Source organism: Myotis nattereri (assembly GCF_964212035.1).
Source record: "Myotis nattereri genome assembly, chromosome: 17".
NCBI lineage: Eukaryota > Metazoa > Chordata > Mammalia > Chiroptera > Vespertilionidae > Myotis > Myotis nattereri.
The window spans coordinates 7,260,215-7,279,548 of NC_138092.1; the positions used below are offsets into that span (position 1 = coordinate 7,260,215).

At 38.7% G+C, this 19,334-nt stretch overlaps 1 protein-coding gene across 2 annotated transcripts in view; it reads left to right on the top strand.

Annotated features, from left to right (window-relative positions):
* Nucleotides 1–2,702: 2,702 nt before the first annotated feature.
* SLC26A7 (solute carrier family 26 member 7) overlaps nt 2,703–19,334 on the top strand; it is a 43,200-nt gene continuing 26,568 nt past the window's right edge. Inside the window, exons 1-6 of one of the 2 annotated variants that reach the window (XM_081111548.1) lie at nt 2,703–3,321; nt 11,283–11,393; nt 12,868–13,040; nt 14,230–14,394; nt 16,051–16,203; nt 18,330–18,412. In XM_081111548.1, coding sequence (XP_080967674.1) covers nt 3,129–3,321; nt 11,283–11,393; nt 12,868–13,040; nt 14,230–14,394; nt 16,051–16,203; nt 18,330–18,412 — 878 coding nt within the window. In that variant the 5' untranslated portion in view covers nt 2,703–3,128. Of the gene's footprint in view, nt 3,322–11,282; nt 11,394–12,395; nt 13,041–14,229; nt 14,395–16,050; nt 16,204–18,329; nt 18,413–19,334 lie in introns of those variants that run through there. The other variant, XM_081111549.1, reaches the window with a different exon arrangement.

Here is a 19,334-nt window from a genome sequence, read left to right on the forward strand (position 1 = left end):
CCAATCTCGCCTCAATAAATTTAATAAAAAGTAATGTGATAAGAATATCAATCTTCACTGGTGTCTCTCAAAAACCATTAAATGTGATCCAATTTATAAACGGAATCATATTTCTTTTTTTAAAGATTTTTAAAAATGGATTTTAGAGAAAGAGGAAGGGGGAGAGAGAGAGAGGAAAATGTAATACCCATGTGAGAGTGAAACATCCATTAGCTGCCTCCTGCATGCCCCCCCCCCCCCCTCAACTGGGAATTGGTCCCACAACCTGGGCATGTTCCCTGTCCAGGAATCAAACCAGCAACACTTTGGTGCATGGGATGACACCCAACCAACAGAGCCCCACTGGCCAGGGCTGAAAAATATTTCTTTAAAGACTCTTTCCTCATTTGAGCCTGGCGCAGTTATCTCATACTTCATAATTGCTCCAGAGGCTCTTACATGCTAACCTCTAAAACTCTCTAAAACCCCAGCCCAGGAGGTTTCTCTCTCTGTTGTGTCTCCTCCCTTTCTCTTGCATTCACTATCTACTTTCTCCTCTTTCCATTATCCACATTCTCTAATAGTAGCAAAAGGAATTGTGTTGAAAAGAGATAGACCTTTCCCTACATGGTGATTGAATGGGGAGGAGTCCTTATTTTCCCCATTACTATCTCTAACTGTTTTTCTCTCTCCACCTAGTCTCCTGTTCCTCTAACAGCATAGCCTGGAGCCAGGCTGAAATAGACTAAATAATTCTTGGGTACTTTCAGGAGTAGGGACATTCATGTGTTAATTCTTATTGAGTGGGTCCTACGTCTGCAGAACCTTCTTTTAGGTCCTAGGAAAGTGGCAAAGCGAGTTATGTGAATAATCTCTCCTCGAAAGGAATTTACAATCTCACCAGCGTGACTGGCTAAAATTACATGAAGGAGATTTCAAGGAAGAAAACCAACAGACAGTGAGAAGGAGCGCAGCTGTACACCCACGAATAGCTTAAGGGCTACCTGGATGTTGGGTTTGCAGCAAGAAGAAAACTGTGGGGAAACCAGAAGTTTCATGGAAGAGGTAAGGATTGGATAAATGTTTAGCACAAGGAGAAATACCAGGGAGCTAGGGAAATTGCTGTAGCGTTATGCTGGAGGGCGAGTATGCAGCAGAGGGTGAGCCTAATTATCTGCTGGAACAGAGGGTCTATGCAGTGTGCGAAGGCTTTTTCTCAGTGGGACCGTAATTGTCCCTCCTCTGAGCTTCCATAGCTTTACTGTGTGACTTGATTATTTATTTATCCCATTCTGCCTTGAGTGAGTTATACATTTTCCTATTTCCTTAATTAAATAACTCCTAGACAATAAAGACAATATATATCCCCTCTTTCAGATAACTTCACACAGAGTCTAACAGTATGTGGTTTTCAATCAATAATTATTGGGTTAAATAGAGTTGATGGGAAGCTAATCAGAGGGGTATAAGGGAGGGGAGAGAGGTCTCACGCTTGTGCTAATGAGTTTAAGTTTGACATTGAACACTGAATGATCAAACATGTTAGAGTTGTAATCAAAATAATATTTGAGAAAGAGGAATTTTTCTGTACTTTCACATGGTAGGTCAAAGATAAGTTTGTGTTTTTTTATTATATATATCGGTGTTGCCTAGACATTTGGGAACAGATTTCTCATATAGATGATACATAGTATTGAACTTTAAATTTAGCCAATGAAACTTTTGCATACATATTCTTTAGTCTTTTGAATTTTATGGTCTGGGTCAAAGATTCTCTGATCATCTTATGGGTGTGAATAAATTTCTTCAGAAAGGTTTTTTGGTATTGCTGATCATAAGTAGGAGTGATACCATGCTCTGGAGAAGGAATTTGGCATGCTTAAATAATGTGTTAAGTACATGAAATTGCAAAAAAGAAAACCCCAAAAAAACACACAACACAAAACCCCAAAAAACAAAAAAACCCTGGAAATGGAATTCCAGATTTACACTTAAAAGATTTTAAGGAAAGATTTATTCAAAATTTTTAGGAGTCTTTTGATTGAGAAACTGCAAAAGTATTTTATCAAGTTAATTTCTGCTCCCTCCTGGTCTTAGTACGTTTTAGCACAATTGCTGGCACTGTTTAGGTACTTCAATACAGATTCCTTTTCAATTCTAATAATCCTGCTTATATGAATTCTTTGTTACTAACATGGAACACAGAGTTTAAAAACTAAATTTAAATTATTACATTTAAATGAATTGTTGCTGTTGATCAGTGACTTCAGTCAAGCTTTCAAATCTTCTTATTTTGTCAGCATCGATTTGAATTTATGACCTAGATATGTTTTGAAAAAAATCTTTATTGTGAATTTGGATTATAAAAATAATATATGCTCAATATACTCAATAATATATATTCAATATAGCTTCTGAAATTATTTGCTTATATAGTGAATTAGCATAATACAAATGTAAGTATTGCTGTTAGTGAATGAATGAATATTTTTAGTCTCCCAGGAACTAAAAATGATAAGGACATTATCTCTTATGTTTCTGAATTTTGTAGAACTGAAAACGTATACTAGTACTTCCCAAAGAGGTAAGTCAAAATTCTCTGATTTTATTTTGCAGGACTGAGCCCTCTGGAAGTTTTATCTTTTTGCATAGCTTATAGGGAGGGATCAGCTAGCTGAATGCTTTCTGTTTTCATTAGCGTGACCCAGCCTACTTCCAACACATGCCCAGAACTACATTAGTCATGGGATTAGAGCCAAACATTTAAGACTGCAGAGCATATACAAGAATTTACTGGTGAGAGAGCTCTAGACCAACTATACACTAAACTCATTTCTTTTCCAAGATTGGAAAAATATTATCCTAACAGGAACCATTTCCCCATCTCATTCAGATAAGGTTTCAAGGTTTTAATCTTTATTTTTTATCTAGAATGATTAGCTGCACCATAATAATACAACAGCCCAGCCACATATATTTAAGTTCACCTGTTAATCTCTCTACCTGCCTCTCTCTTTTATTGGTTTATATTTTGGATAGCTTTGACATTGAAAACCACGGAAGAATTGGAGCCTTGCATTGAAAGGCATTGTTCTGCAGCAGTTTTTTTTCTTGTCTAAAGTTTACTTCTGCAAGAGAACATCTGAAAAATGACAGGGGCAAAGAGGAAAAAGAAAAGTGTGCTCTGGAGCAAGGTGAAGGCTCCCCATTGTGAAGGCTTTAAACAGTGGTGTAGAAGGCGGCTACCGATTTTGGAATGGGCATTACATTACAATCTGAAAGAAAACTTGCTTCCAGATACTGTGTCTGGGATCATGTTGGCAGTTCAACAGGTGACACAAGGTAATGTGTTACATTTGATTTTCCTGTTTTACGCAGAATAGTGGTCACTTTGTTTTAGTGGAAGAGTATTATGACCTCAGTTTTACAATTTAGCTAATGCAATGAATTTTTAATTAATTTGAGGAAAATAAACACATTGAATACTTAATACTGAATATCTGTATAAATATATAGAGAATCCTGTATGCCCTTAGAGCTTATTTTGTGCTGGGGCTGACCAGCAGACTCTGAGCAATGGATGAATGATTACGCTGACACATGATTGCTGTGAAAGAGATGGCTAAGGGACTGTCTGGCTATAGGAACCAGACAGCCTCGTTTGCCTGCCTCTTCAGGCTTTTATGGTAACAGCACTTTGAGCTAAAGTTTAACTTTTAGATAAAATAAGGATAAGCATTCTTGGGAGGACACATGCGTCTGCAGTGGCCTTTAAGCAAGGATGTCTAAAGATTAAGCATAAAGATTCCGGTAAACACCCAAGGGTCCGTACACACACAGACTTGTTTGGAAAGGTTAAGGAACAATTAGGGGTGGCTGCCTTCAGCCAACTCACCTAGGTTGTAATTTTCTCCTTACAAACTTTCCAACTAAGTCTCCCGTGCTCCCCCACAATATTGATTGTACATGCCAATTTAGTTCTGTATCACATTGTTATAGAACACCAGAAAGATGTTATCAGACAGCCCCCTGGGTCAGACGGGACTCTTGTCAATCTTGCAGGAAAGATTTCAAATGAGTGACACTGGACAGCAATGTTGTAACAAGCAAATTTATTAAGGAAGCAAAGCAAGCAAATTTGTTAAAATTATACTTGGCATGAAACATAACTGGGCACCCAGCTAATCTAAGTGCATGCCTGGTGGGGTTTCAAGGGATTTTTATAACCTTCAGTCTACAGATTTCAGGGTTCCTCAGCTAGATATCTTGGGCACAGACTGGATTTCAAGGTCCCCCTTTTACTTTGTGGTAGCCTTCCCAGAATTCATGAGATTACCTGGTAAGTCCCAAGACTGCTTACCTCTTTGTTCAGTGAGTGAGATAAAATGCCCCCTTTTTTCCTTCTCTCCCTCCCCCCCCCCCACCTCTGCCTTAGCAGTTCCAGGGTGATTTAAGCTATGTATTATATGGTTAGGGAGGAGAGGGATTAGCTATTTGCTCTCAAGTGTCCTTGGTTGGGGAAGATAAGGTCTTGTGATTCACAAGCTAGCTGCAAGCTGCCCAAACTGGCCTTGTTTAATTTTCTCATCTCAGTTTCCCTATTCCACTTGCCCAAGAATTTTCCTTGCTTCTTACTATCCTGTCACAACATTATGCACTGTATTTACTTCTCAATAAGAAATTTAAACTGGTGAGAAGTCTTATTTTAATTTTCCCAAGGCAGATTCTAAATGACCTGGATTTAGATAGGTGTTTCTCTTGGTGAAAGTTTTTAGTTAGCTAGTGTGCACACACGTGTGTGTGTATGTGTGTGTGTGTGTGTGTGTGTGTTCCTTAAAGATATACTCATTGTATTTCTTTAATTCAGGTAATAATTTACTAACTGTAGCAAGGAAAGGAACTAACTTTTCAGCCTTGAGAATCTGGAACACTCCTCAGCACAGACTTTGTAGATTTATATTTCCTTGCAGTTTCTCTACCTCCCTGCCTTGAACTATTATCCCTACCATTACATTATATGCACTCGTTTAATTGAATTATTTAGTAGTTGAAACAAACTTGTTTGTGTATTTGTGTTTTTAATGTGATTAGAAACTGGTGCTTTAAGATCCATAATACCATATTTTATGGGATTACATTTTTCTGAATAGTCTTATATTACATTTTTAATGACAATTTTGTCAACAGCAAAACATAGTAATATTTCAAAAAAATGCAAAATAAAGTTAGATTATTTCCAGTCTTCATTTTAGTCAGTTTTATTCAAAGGAGACACTATCACGTACTTTGAAACTTAGGTGATTAATTTACAAGGGCTTTTTCATAGTTTTAGTATATGTTATAAATTTATTTTGCTTTAACTTAATGTGAAATGAAAGACATATTTAAAACCAGTTTGTTTTTTCACTTTTGTAAAATATAAGGTTAATAAAGAAATTTGGGGATATAATAAAATACCTGTGGTATGTCATTAGTGATAGCATTTACGTGTAAGTCATTAGTAGTTAATTGTATGGCTTCTATAGAGTTTGAGAAATTTTGTTTATGATTTATGTATTTAATTAGTTATGAGGAAAAACTGGCCAGCTCCCAACTGATTAAAAGCACAAAGTTTATTCAGTCCTTGTGTCTCCTAAAGTTATGGATCTGGCTACTGTTTCTCTTGGAAGTCTACCAGTGATTGGACAAGTCTACACCACTAGAAAGAACTTAAATGTTTTTGTTGGTGCAACGAAAGACACATTCTTCTAAAATTACCTCCTCTTTTAAAAACAATCTTTTCAAAGTTGCTCAAGCTTACCCACTATGGAGATAAGAAAAGTGAAATATCATGACATTGCTGTAAGGAGTATTGTACTAAGCTCCATATATACATTATCTTCCCCTACCCTAACAAAATCCCAAGAGACAGCAGTCTCCTCCATTTTCCACATATGAAAATGGAGGCTTAGAAAATTAAATAATTTTTCCTGGTCCTCATGCCTAATAAGTGATAGAGTCAGGACTAAATTACAAAGTCAACACTTTATAGTTTATATTTTATACTCTATAATTCCAAAATAACTAGACATTTACAATACCAATCTATAATAATAAAAGCATAATATCCTAATTAGACCGGACATCCTTCTGTACGAAGCCAGGGCTATGAGGAAAGTCTGGGTCCTGGGTGCCTGCTGGTGGCCCAAGGGAAGCCCAGGTCCCAGGTGCCAGAGGGAAGCTGGTGCCGGCAGCCAGGGGAAGGAAGGCCTATTCTTGCACGAATTTCATGCATCGGGCCTCTAGTGTTATTAATAATAGAAGACATTTCTTTAGGAAGGTTCAAATATTCTCCTCTTCAAATTACTTTTCCATTTAGCTATCATCCCTGCACCTTTTAGACTCAAAAGGTGAAGATACAAGGAAAATACTACAACAAAATATAAAGTAAAGAAGGCATTTATATATTATTACCTTTCATTTGTGTGAATACAATATTGGCAATCATAAGCTCCTTTTCTTCAAGAACTTAGAAGAAAGAAGGGGTAATTTTTTGTTCTTGCCTCATAACAAACAATAGAAACGAATACCTATTTTCACTCTACTGAATGTATTTTGAAGATGAGCAAACATTCTAGAGAAGGTCCTTGACTTAAAACATGCCACCAACATGGATGGCAAGCTAAGCAGTATAAGACTCTGGTCTAGAGAGTATTTAGTTCACATTCTAGCCAGCGTGACCACTTGGGGGGAAATAGTTTCTGTGTTTCTAACTGAAAACTCAAGCATTGAGACAGAGTGGAGGCCTACAATGCATGACTTGCCATATAAGAACCTAATCTGCCGAGACTGGTTTGGCTCAGTGGATAGAGCGTCGGCCTGCGGACTGAAGAGTCCCAGGTTTGATTCCGGTCAAGGGCATGTACCTGCGTTGCAGGCACATCCCCAGTGGGAGATGTGCAGGAGGCAGCTGATCGACGTTTCTCTCTCATCGATGTTTCTAACTCTCTATCCCTCTCCCTTCCTCTCTGTAAAAAAATCAATAAAATATATATTTACAAAAAAGAAAAAAGAACCTAATCCACTGAGGAGCAATATGAGGATGTTTAAGCTTGTAATTCTAAGGGATCACTAGAATTCTGTTCCTACACCATGAAAATTTTATGCTGCCGTAGAAGGGAAAAGATGGATGTTCTTATAATTCTGCCGAATGTGTGGCATTACTGGCACAGAAACATATGTGTGGAAGCGGAGCTTCATTGCACTCCTGAGGGCAGCTTAATGACATGGTGAACAATAAGTGGGAACTCCTGAAGCATATTAGATTGTAAAAGTTAAAGGGTTTTCTTTATACATTTTGGATATTAACCCTTTCTCAGATCTGTCATTGGCAAATATCTTCTCTCATTTGGTAGGATGTGTTTTTGTTTTGTTGATGGTTTCCTTCACTGTGCAAACTTTAGATTGATGTGGTCCCATAGGTTTATTTTTTTTTCTTCTGTTTTCCTTGCCTAGGGAGACACATAAAAAAATATATCAGTAAAAGCAATGTCAAGAAATTTACTGCCTATTTTTTTCTAGGAGTTTTATGGTTTCAAGTCTTACATTTACATTTTTGATTTATTTTGAATGTATTTTTGTATATGATTTAAGACAGTGGTCTAGTTTCATTTTTGTATGTAACTGTGTAGTTTTCACAGAACCATTTATTGAAGAGACTATCTTTACCACATTGTATATACTTATCTCCTCTGTTATAGATTGGTTGATCATTTAGGCATGGGGTTTTTCTGGGCTTTCTACTCTATTTCATTGGCGTATGTGTCTGTTTTTATGTCAGTATTATGCTGTTTTCAATACTATTGCCTTGTAGTATAGTTTGATATCAAGTAGCATAATACCTCCAACTTTGTTCTTCTTTCTCATGATTGCTTTGGCTATTGGGGGTCTTTTGTGATTCCATATAATTTTTAGGACTATTTATTCTAATTCTGTGAAAAATGCATTGGTACTTTAATAGCAGTTGCACTGAATCTAGATTGCTTTGGGTAATATAAATATTTTAACAATGTTTATTCTTCGTATCCACGAGCATGGTATATGCTTCCTTTTATTTGTATCTTCTTTAATTTCTTTCTTCAATGTTGTATAGTTTTCCAAGTGCAGGTCTTTCACCACCTTGGAATAAATAATAAAATACATAATAAATACCTATGAACACACACCCATTTATTCATAATACCTGTGATTTAATTGTAAATGGGATTATTTACTTAATTTCTCTTTCTGATACTTTCCTCAAAGAAACTACAGTGCCTTCCAGCACCCTCGATAGAGTTTTCCTAACCCATGACCCTCTAGCTCTTGCCCTGAAGTTAGTCATTTTAGTTTCTTTCTGTCTGTTCCTGGAGCCATTTGCACTGCTACCACTATGCTAAAGTTTAGAGCAGTGGTTCTCAACCTTCTGGCCCTTTAAATACAGTTCCTCATGTTGTGACCCAACCCTAAAATTATTTTCGTTACTACTTCATAACTGTCATGTTGCTACTGTTATGAATCGTCATGTAAATATCTGATATGCAGGATGGTCTTAGGCGACCCCTGTGAAAGGGTTGTTCGACCGCCAAAGGGGTCGCGACCCACAGGTTGAGAACCGCTGGTTTAGAGTGATTGAGTTTTTGAGCAAGTCAGTATGTGCATGGTCCCTTTAAGACCTGCAGTTTCTTCATTTATGGGAGCCCTTTGTATTTGACTGACGTCTCCTGGTTTTTACAGCCAGGGGTTACGGGGACTCCTCTTCCTGGCATTGATGCCCCAGATCGGGGAGCCTGATGTGGAACGGGGACCCTACATTTCTCAGGGAGGACCTCTGCATCTGTGATACACTCTCAGTCCTTATTTTCCACACGAGGGATGTGGGACCTGCCTGCTCTGCCTCTCCCCCAGTCTTGAGGTCCTGATGTTGCTTTTTTTATATCCTTAATTATAGGAATTCCTTTCCGCTAGTCTTCAGCTAGTTCTCAATGAGAATTGTTCTATAATTTAGTTATAATTTTGATATGGACGTTGGAGGAGGTGAGCATAGAGGTTACCTATTTCGCCATCTTGACCAGAAGCTATTCCTCAAGGCTGTTTCACAAACAGGATTGACAAGTGAGGGCAGTGAATTCTACGGGATAGATTTTCCATTGAGTTGTGTGAGCTGTCGTTTTCTGGGTAGTAACTGAAGCTCCATAACCATAGACTACAGTCTATAAAATAATACTGTTCTTGTATTTATGCCTGAGGGAAGTGAAACCACTGCCTGCCTCTAAGTCTGCCTCCCCTCTTTATAGTGAGGTCACTAAGACAAGAAAGTATAAAGTCTTCAGCGCAGTGGCTCTCTCTCTATAATTCTGCACGATTCTCAAGTTCTAGAAACAATCTTGCAGCTCCAATGTCCTTTGATTTTCAGAATAAATTGCTATTGTGTAAATGTAGACAATACTGTCCTGAAAGTAAAATATTTGTATCTTAAATATGAAACATCATCTTCTGTGTGATAAACAATTCTCTTTCTCATCAGTAGCGACAGTGTCACTCTAGCTATCTCAGCCAAGAGATTATAGCAGCAGCAGAGGCAGAGTCTGAGCTACCTACCTGCTTTCACGCTCCTTCTTGGTCAGGGGTCAGATCCTATGTCGACGGAAGCCATTCTCACTGCAGCCTGGGTCTGAGGAGTAAGGGGTGTTTGCGGTTAATGTCCAACTTCACACTCAGAGCCCCTTGGGAATTTGGCAGTGTTCACAGGCCCTGGAACTACTGATGAGATTTATGTGGGAATATAGAGTCTCTTCTATTCCTCTACTATATTAACCATTATTGCACCTACAAAATATTTTTTCCCAAATATTGCATCTTTTAAAGTCTTCCAGTAGTCATAACAAGCTTGCATTACCAATACATGATTTTTTGTCTTTAAAAATAATGAGCCATTAAAGATCTTAAGTTTTGTATTTCTCCCTCCAATCTCTCCTCTCCTTTTTGGACATCCTTTAACCTAATACTCATTTTTTGTGTCATTCCTTTATACTTTTGTTTATTGTGTTGCTTTTGCTCTTATCTAAGTTTGATGAGGTAATACAAATATCCATCAGCACTTGCAGCAATTTTACCCCAAATTAAGAAAGGTAGAGTTGTAATTCTGCTCTTATTGAATTGAACAGCTATTTATTAAACATGGAGAAGAGTGTATATAGACTTGAATGGATTTATCAGGACCTTAACTAGCTGTTTAATGCCAAGGACCAGCCACAAACAAGATCACGTTTATTTTGGTCACCTTTAAATACTAGTAGTCATTTTGACACACTAGGACATTTTTTTGATGTGCATGCGACATACAAAGTATGTAGACAGTAGAATCTATTAGGAATAAAAATGAGTAGTTATGAATTACTTCTTACTTTTTGAATAATCAAAGTTGATTCTTTTTTCACTCTAAGAAATTGTACCTAAATGACTATATTCATGTGGTCCAGGTATGGGAACTGCATGCATGCACACACTGGCCCAGCCTCTGAGATACACAATCTTAGGCCAGCCAGTCACCAGACAATGAGGCCACTTTGAATGTGTGCTCTTGTGCCCCAGCCTTAGTAATCTTTCATGTCAGGCTTCTCATCTGTCAGTGGTAAAGCTATAAATCCTGCCTCTCTCACAGATGTTATTAGGCAAATAAAATTGTACATGTGAGCCCTAGCCAGTTTTGCTCAGTGGATAGAGCATTGGCCTGAGGACCAAAGGGCCCCAGGTTCAATTCTGGTCAAGGGCACGTACCTTGGTTGTAAGTTCCGTCTGGGCCCAGGCCCTGGTGGGGGCTCGTGCAGGATGCAGGAGGCAACCAATCGATGTGTTTCTCTTATATCCATTTCTCCCTGTCTTTCCCTCTCTCTTCTGTTCTCCCTAAAAAATCAATGGGAAAATATCCTCAGGTGAGGATTAACAAAACAAAAACTTAAAAAAAAAATACGTGAAGATGCTTTGCTAAGTGTGCGAAGATATTTTGGTGTGATGTTAACACTTCTACAGGAAGACACTCTGCACAAATATTTTCATGTAGTTATCTTTGTAGCCAAGGACAAAGAGCAGTACTCCAAACATTTGACATGAAATGAAATATAAACTAATGAGTGAATTCTCTGTTGTTTGGAACCATGATGCTAGTCTCTCATTGAGCAAACAGAATAATAAAATTATGGCTTATCTTGTTACTAAGTAAGCCAATATTCATTTTGCTTTTTAATGGGCTACATTCTGAGTTATAAAATGGTCTTCATTCACAGGGTTGGCCTTTGCCATTCTCTCATCTGTGCACCCAGTGTTCGGTTTATATGGGTCTTTTTTTCCTGCCATCATTTATGCCATCTTTGGAATGGGACGTCACGTTGTCACAGGTAATACTTTCTGATGATGCCTCTCGTGTTTGTGAAGAAAAGGACCTCAGAAGTGATCATTAGTTGTTGATTACATTTCTACCTTTACTATGGAAAATCTCAGCAAATATTAGCTAAGACATTTCACTTTCTGTGCCTAGCCACTCGATACATGTTGTGAACTACTGCTAAATTACCAGTTTATTGTTAAAGATTCTTTGCAGTGTTAGCTGTAAAAAGCCCATAAAAGGGAGGCAAATGTTCTGATTTTACAATGAAATGTAGAAAATAAGCACTTTGAGGGATAAAGGTAGGAATTTCTAAAATTTAGTGACTTAAATATTGAAAAGTGTTTTCCACATAATTGATCTTGTAGGTTTCTTCTAAGCTATAATCTCTAATGCTCTTTAATTAATATATCTTTTAGCTTACTTAGCTCTGCATTACCAAGTATAATGTGAACTGTCACAAGTATAGAGGTCTGGTAATAGAACGAGATGCTTAAAAACATGGGCTTTAGAGTTAGTCCTGGGTGTATGTCTTATATTTTGTTTGTTATCTGCATGAGCTCAGGCAAAGTTTTAAAGGTTTATCTGCTGCTTTCTTAATATTGAAATGCAAAAAAATTCACTTGATTATAGTAAGAACTAGATGAGATGATTGATGTCCAGTGTCTGGCTTAGTACTTGCTACCCAATAAGACATTGAAAATGGTCCCACATTTGTGTGAGACCAGGACAATTTTGGGGAAATACCATTGAACTTTAATTACATTACACAGAAACGGTATACTTAATCATTTCATGAGCTCAGCATGTTGTTATACTGTAATAAAGGTCTACTCTCCTATGAAAGCACAGAAAGAATGATTAAACCTGGCTTGCAGGTTCTGAAATGGATCCTTATGGATATGGGATTGGAGCCAGACTTTGAAAGACTACAGGGTTTGCACAAGTAGATAGAAGAGCAAGCATAGTAGGTAAAGAGCTTCAGGTTCATACAAAGAACTCATATTTAGCCAATGGGTGTACTGGGGTCTTTATATTTATCATCTTATTTATATTGCCCCAACTCTGAAGTGTAGCTATATGACTCCCATTTTACAGACGAGGCAATGTAGACTCACAGTAATATGCTTTGTCACATTAGAGAAAAAATGGAAGAGCTAGATTTATGTCTAGTCCATGATCTTAATCCCTACACTGAGGATATTCTCTGTGCAGGTCTACCGAGAGATGGGGATGTATATGGTCTAGAAGGGAATAGCAGGTAGATGGGTGTGGTTGTATGTTGAAGGAATATGTGTATAAGTAGGTGATTTTCTATTTATTCCATGGAGTGGAACAAAGGTTGGAGTAATGGGGGTGCAGAGGAGAGTGTTTCTAATAGATTAACTTGGTTTTACAGTGTGGATTCAACTTCAGTGGTGGACTTCAACAATATTTATTGAGTCTGTTACTAATAGGAGATTCCCCTCCCCACCTCCCCTTTTTAGGCACTTGTGCCTTGACATCCTTAATATCAGCCAATGCAGTGGAACGGCTTGTCCCTTCGAGTAGCCAGAACCTCACCAAACAAAGTAACACAAGCATCCTGGGCTTATCTGACTTTGAGATGGAAAGGATTGGTATCGCTGCATCTGTTTCCTTCTTGGGAGGTGTGATTCAGGTAAGTGGTACTGAGATGTGGGGATGAAGTGGCAAAGGAAAGGCAATTGGAGCTTTATTTTTATTCATGTTCATGGGTGTGTCTGTTTAGATGGATAAGGGACAGATGTGCTCTGTCTTTATGGAAATACGATCTGGTATAGAGAATAGTTACTCTATAAGTACTGGTTGAGTAAATGAGTTAGAATTAATATATTGAAGTTACAGAGAAGTAGTTTTTGACTTTTTAAGAACAAACTTTCTAAAAAGTATTTTTCATTTCTGGCTTGGGACCCTGGCTCACCAACTGAGTTGTTTTCACTTCGGTTGTTCTTAGGATTCAAATATTTGAGTGATAGTTGGTTTCCTACACAGATAAGAGGGGAAAGCTTAATTCCTCTCTAGAAAAAAAAATATTGGAAAGAGTTTTTTCCCCAAAAAGACAAAATAAAAATTACAAAAATTCCTGGTTCATCTTAACAAATGGATTGAATTGAAATGGCACCAGTGTCTCAGCCGATGATAAATTTGACAAAGCTAGTTGCACTGGCATGGCGTCACATAAGTGCCATTCTAAACAATGATGTACAGTTCTGTACATTAAAACCAACTCAGTCTTCCTGACTGGATTCCTACCTTAGCCTAAGTCCCTGCCCTTGCTTTCAGTCCTACTCTAAGAATTAAAGTAGTTAATCCTTTTTACTCCTAGCATCCCCTATGGTTACTCAAAACACATGCTCCCAAGGAGTTTCCTGCTATTTCATTGAAGAAAAAAATAGTTCTTTTTTTTTTTTTTTGTCTTGCCAGTCCAGATTCAACCATATTAAGGCACCAGTCATGGTGCCATTTTAGATTTTTAAAATAATTACAAGTATGATCATGCAAATTTGATTTTTCCCCACAGAGCCCCATAGATCAACCGATTTTCTAGAGTTTCTTGGTAACATGTATGATTAAGAAAAGAGAAACACAGTGAAGTAAATATTCAGGAAAAAATAACATGTTCATTTTAATCGAAACACTTCGATTGTTCCCAATAACATTGAGAGTCCTGGAACCTGGTTATGCTGTCAAGAAAACTCAAGGGACTGAGCACCTAAAATTGTAGAACCAATTTTCCATTAGTTCTCTCTGTCTGTGTGAAGCGAACACGTGTTGGATATTAAACTGTCTCGCAACCGTGGGAAAGTTCCTGTGCTCTGCCCCCTTAGGTGGCCATGTTTGCCCTACAGCTGGGCAGTGCTACGTTCCTGTTCACGGAGCCTGTGATCAGCGCAATGACAACTGGGGCTGCCACAAATGTTGTGACTTCACAAGTCAAGTATCTCTTGGGAATGAAAATACCTTACATATCCAGGCCACTTGGATTATTTTACGTGAGTTTTCCATATGTCTTTGTTCATATATATTTTGGTGTGTATTTCATGAAGTAGGATTTGGTTCATTACAATACTGAGATATTTCCATCTTAAAGAAACTTGGGCTATCTATAATAATAAAAGCATAATAGGCTAATTAGACCGGACCACCAAGAGCACAAGGCAAGCTTGGAAACCTATTTGACTGCCCTTGTTGGAAGTTTTATCTCCTTCCTTAAAAACAAGGAGTTTCAGAACTGGAAAACAGTTTCATTCTCAACCCCATCTCTGCAGTACAAGCAAAGCACTTTTCTCACTTAAACACTCCTGCAGGCTGCAAAGCAGGAACCAAGAATGTTAATAAAAGGGGATTAGAAAGTCAGAAGGAAAGCAGAGCCCATGAAACTTTTTCTTTTTTAGAGGATGAGGTCACAATTAAATATGTACGAATGAGATTTAGATGTGGAGAGTGAATCTGGGATTTCTGAGTCAAGAATACATAGTGGTTTGTTGAAAGCCCACATCTCCTCCCCAGTTATTTTGATATTTCTATTGTGAATTTTAGGAATGTTTAATATGCCCTGAAAAATGGACAGCGTAAATTGAATGGGAGAGAAACAGAAAGCTCATCTGTAGCTTGGTTCAATCGTGGCTTGGGATAGAAACTGTAGCAGGTTATAGGACCTTGCTTTTCATCCCTTTGCATATTTCATGCCAATCCTGTATTCCTCTTGCTGCTTTTAAGATTCTTTCTTTGACTTTAACCTGTACACTGAGACAATACAAAATAAAATTGAAAGTAAACTGTAAGAAAAAAATAAATAAAAATGGAAAGTACACTCAAATAAAAACAAAGAATACACACACACACACACACATATAAATATATGGAAGGCATACAGTCTTCTCACATTCTATGTATTTTAGGCAAAAGAGACACCCCTCATTACTTCTCTGATCCATCACCTGGCCGATTCCTGTTTATCTTCTTTAGGGACAGCTCTGCTGACCACTAACTCACTCCTCTAAGACACATATGCTTCAGGTGCACCTTCTATGTTTATAGCACCATAATGAACTAATTTGTTGTTTTAATTGGTAATGTACTCACTAGATTATTTAGCTCTATAAATGCTGAGGCTCATCTAAATTGTTCACCTTTGCAGACCTAGAATTGAGCACGGTGGTTGGCATAAAGCATGTGGCAATAAAAAGGTAAATAAAATATTGAATGACTGAGAACATGTTAATATTTTACACTAAACCAAATATCTGATATCATTTAAATACCAGTGCTTAACTCCTTTGTATTTGATTCTCGGGTTTGAGGAAGAGTGGGGGGTCCCACAGAGCCTATGAAATCCTGTCACTGCACTTAACAGTAAGTCTCCATGTAACTGATGAGTTTGAGCATCTCTCTTCATTGAAGTGACTGGGAAGGCGAAGTCATACATAGTGTTCTTATGCAGAAAGAAGCAACCCGTGAGTTCGCTACAAGCATCAAGGGCAAAGCAGCGAATTAGAGCTTTGCACTGACCACCCATCTATACCTCACCTTCCCGTCCTACAGCCATTAAGATTTCTTGGTAAACATCACTGAGTTCATTTGGAGTCAGAGGTGGTTATAGTGTAGGTGACCCTATATTTTCTTTGTATTTCTTCTCCTCATTGTAGATCTACACATATGTCTTTGAGAACATCAAGTCTGTTCGCCTGGAAGCCCTGCTCTTATCCTTGCTGAGCATTGTGGTGCTTGTGGTGGTGAAAGAGTTAAATGAGCAGTTTAAAAGGAAAATTAAAGCCGTCCTTCCTGTCGATTTGGTTTTGGTAAGTGTGACATCTGCAGTTAGCATTCTGCCCTACAATGTTTGCCAGCTGTTGGGGTGACCTGCTGAGGTTCACCATGTTGCCTACAGTAACTCACAGCTGCTCCTACCTGTCATAAAGATGTCTCATTTGTGTGGCTATCCATTCATGTAAGACCAGGAAACATTTGAAGTCACTGATTTTAAAAAGGACACACACACATGTTTTCAGTTATTACAGCATTTCTCATATTCTGGTTGTTTTTACTAAAGTACAACAACATGTATCCTAAGGCTTTGAATATGGAGACATTTCTAGAGGGGGCCAGAGGCTGTGGCATAACAGGAGGCTGTGTGCCCTTGCTCATGCCAGGGACGGGATTTATAGCTAAGATACTGCGCAATCAGCCTGAAGAAAAACAAGAGAAGCGTAGCTGATTGGACATATTTTATCTAAGGAGCACTGAAGAGAAACCTAGAGACTGGAGATGGGGGAGTATGGAAAGGGGGAGCTTCCTGGGAGCTGGTGCTCGGCTGAGAGGCCTGAGTGACACTGGCTGCAAAGTTTTCACCTTGCTTTTTACATTACAGCCAAAAGAGGAGATGTCCGTGGGTCACATGGAGTCCACTGGTGATAGAGTAGGGAGGCGGGAGAAGGCAAAGTGGGGAAACCTCTGGGATTGGATAAAAAGTAAAAGGATAGACATACTTACTTTTTTACATAGGTGGGTATAGGATAGTTCACAGTCAACAATGAACTCAGTGACAATGAGGGATCTGTGATTTCCGCAGAGCATGCCTGTTCTTTGAGGGGTCCAGATAAAAGGAAAATTACTTTGACATTCCAACGATATGTTATCATAGATGCAAAAAGGCAGTATTGAGAGGTACAGTTAAGGTAAATATTGACCTTTGTCAAGGAAGATACCAGCCTAGGACATGACTACCTACCATAAACTGCTTTTAGTTAAAAAAAAAAAAAGTTTAAATTTCAGACCATCCTTTGTGGTTACCTCAGCTTTCTGAGTTTGCAAGGCCACCTCGCAGGCTTTCTCTGAGCTAGTCAGGTTAGCATGTGGCCCCTTTTTGTCCACATTATTGATTACTAATCTCTATTAGGAATATCAATGCAATTTCTCAAAACATGCTATTTTCTAAAGCATCCCTTCATGTCACAAGAGACAAGTGTTAAGGTTGGATTGTGGTAACTTCACACACACACACACACACACACACACACACACTCCTATAGTCTGTTTTTCTCCTCTTCAAAATTAGACATAATTGGGTTTAAGTAGAGTAAAACATTAAAAAAAAAATCCTACATAATAAAAAGCTAATACCAAAGGGTGGAACAAACGAACAACTGGTTGCTATGACGTGTGTTGACCACCAGGGGGCGTCAGCGCGTGGGAGCGGCAGCAGCGAGAGTGGGGCTGCTGGCAGACAGGGGACTGGGGGCTGTGGCAGGAGGGGCCAGGCGGGGCTGTGGAGGATGGGCCAAGACCCACCCCTGTGCCTACTGCAGCCTCAAGGCCCACAGTTCCTTTCAAGGTGCGCAAATTTGTGCACTGGGCCCCTAGTCTATATAATAAAAGCCAGAACCACCAGAACGACTGGTCACTATGATGCGCACTGACCACCAGGGGGCAGATGCTCAATGCAGATGTTCAGTGTGCTCCCACAGGGGGAGCGTCACTCAGCCAGAAGCCAGGCTCACAGCTGGCTAGTGCAGTGGTGGTGGCGGGAGCCTCTCCTCCCTCTGCAGCAGCGCTAAGGAGCAGTGAGCCAGCTGAGCATTAAGGAGCAGTAAGCAGGGGGGCAGTAAGGAGTGAGGGATCCCAGACTGCGAGTGGGCTCAGGCCGGGCTGAGGGACTGCCCCCCCCCAAGTGCACAAAGTTCATGCACCAGGCCTCTAGTATTATTATAATGCCATTTAATTTTCGAGACTGTAAATTAAGTGCTCTCAAATATCAGAAGTATTCTTTGAATTTTAAAATTTCCTAATTTTTAAAAATCTGTATAACTGCTACATCATTCATGACAATCCTGGGACCCATGAACAATGTTTACTTTCAACGTTAATTTTTAAAAAGGTGTTTGAAAGGCTACTAGTAATTTTTTTTTTTCCAAATGTAACCACACAGGTTATTGCTGCATCATTTGCTTGTTATTATACCGATATGGAAAATACATATGGATTAGACGTACTTGGTCATATTCCAAAAGGGTAATGTCTTTTCTCTTACTTTTTTGTTTGTATGTTTCTTTGTTTTTTATGGAAGAAGAGACTAGACTGGAGGTAGGTGGTATGGATTTTATTTCTTTCAAAGAATAATATTCTAATTACTTACTATTTTTAAGTGTTAAAAACAAATAATACACATGTAGAGAAAGACTAACGTCTTAGACTGTTTGCATGTAACCAGGAAAGTTGATAACTGTTTTTTCAAATTTATTGTTGACAGTATTACAGTTGTCCCCAATTTCCTATCCCCGGCCCTCCCTCTTTATGCAGCCCGATCCCAGGCCTTCCCCACACTATTTTCTGTGTCCATGAGTTATGCATATATGCATATTAGTTCTTTGGTTAATCTCTTCCTGCCTCCCAACTCCTTCCCTCTGAGATCTATTGTTGTTTTGTTCTTTTATTAAATATATATTTTTATTGATTTCAGAGAGGAAGGGTGAGTGAGAGAGAGATAGAAACATCAACGATAAGAGAGGGCCCCACACTGGGGATCAAGCCCACCACCCAGGCATGTGCCCTAACCGGGAATCGAACCAGGATCTTCTGGTTCATAGGTTAGCGCTCAACTACTGAGCCATGCCAGTTGGGCAGTTGCTATTTTTTAAATGAGGGCATTGCATTTCTAAAATAGAGTCATGTTCTGGGATTTAGTCTTCCCCATTTCACTTACATATTCTTATGACTACTTTCATTTCACTTAAAACACAGTAAAAGTACACAAGCATTACCTGAAATAGCAAACCCATAGGCCAGGGTATTGTATAATGGCAAGGGAGAGAGTGGAGTGGAAAAGAGGGCGTGGCTTCCTTTCTGTCTGAAAGCTTTTCTCTGAACACTAAGAGGAAGGTTAACAAGAAGAGCTGTTCCCCCTGAAAGGCAAAAGGTTGTTCCAAGTATAGCC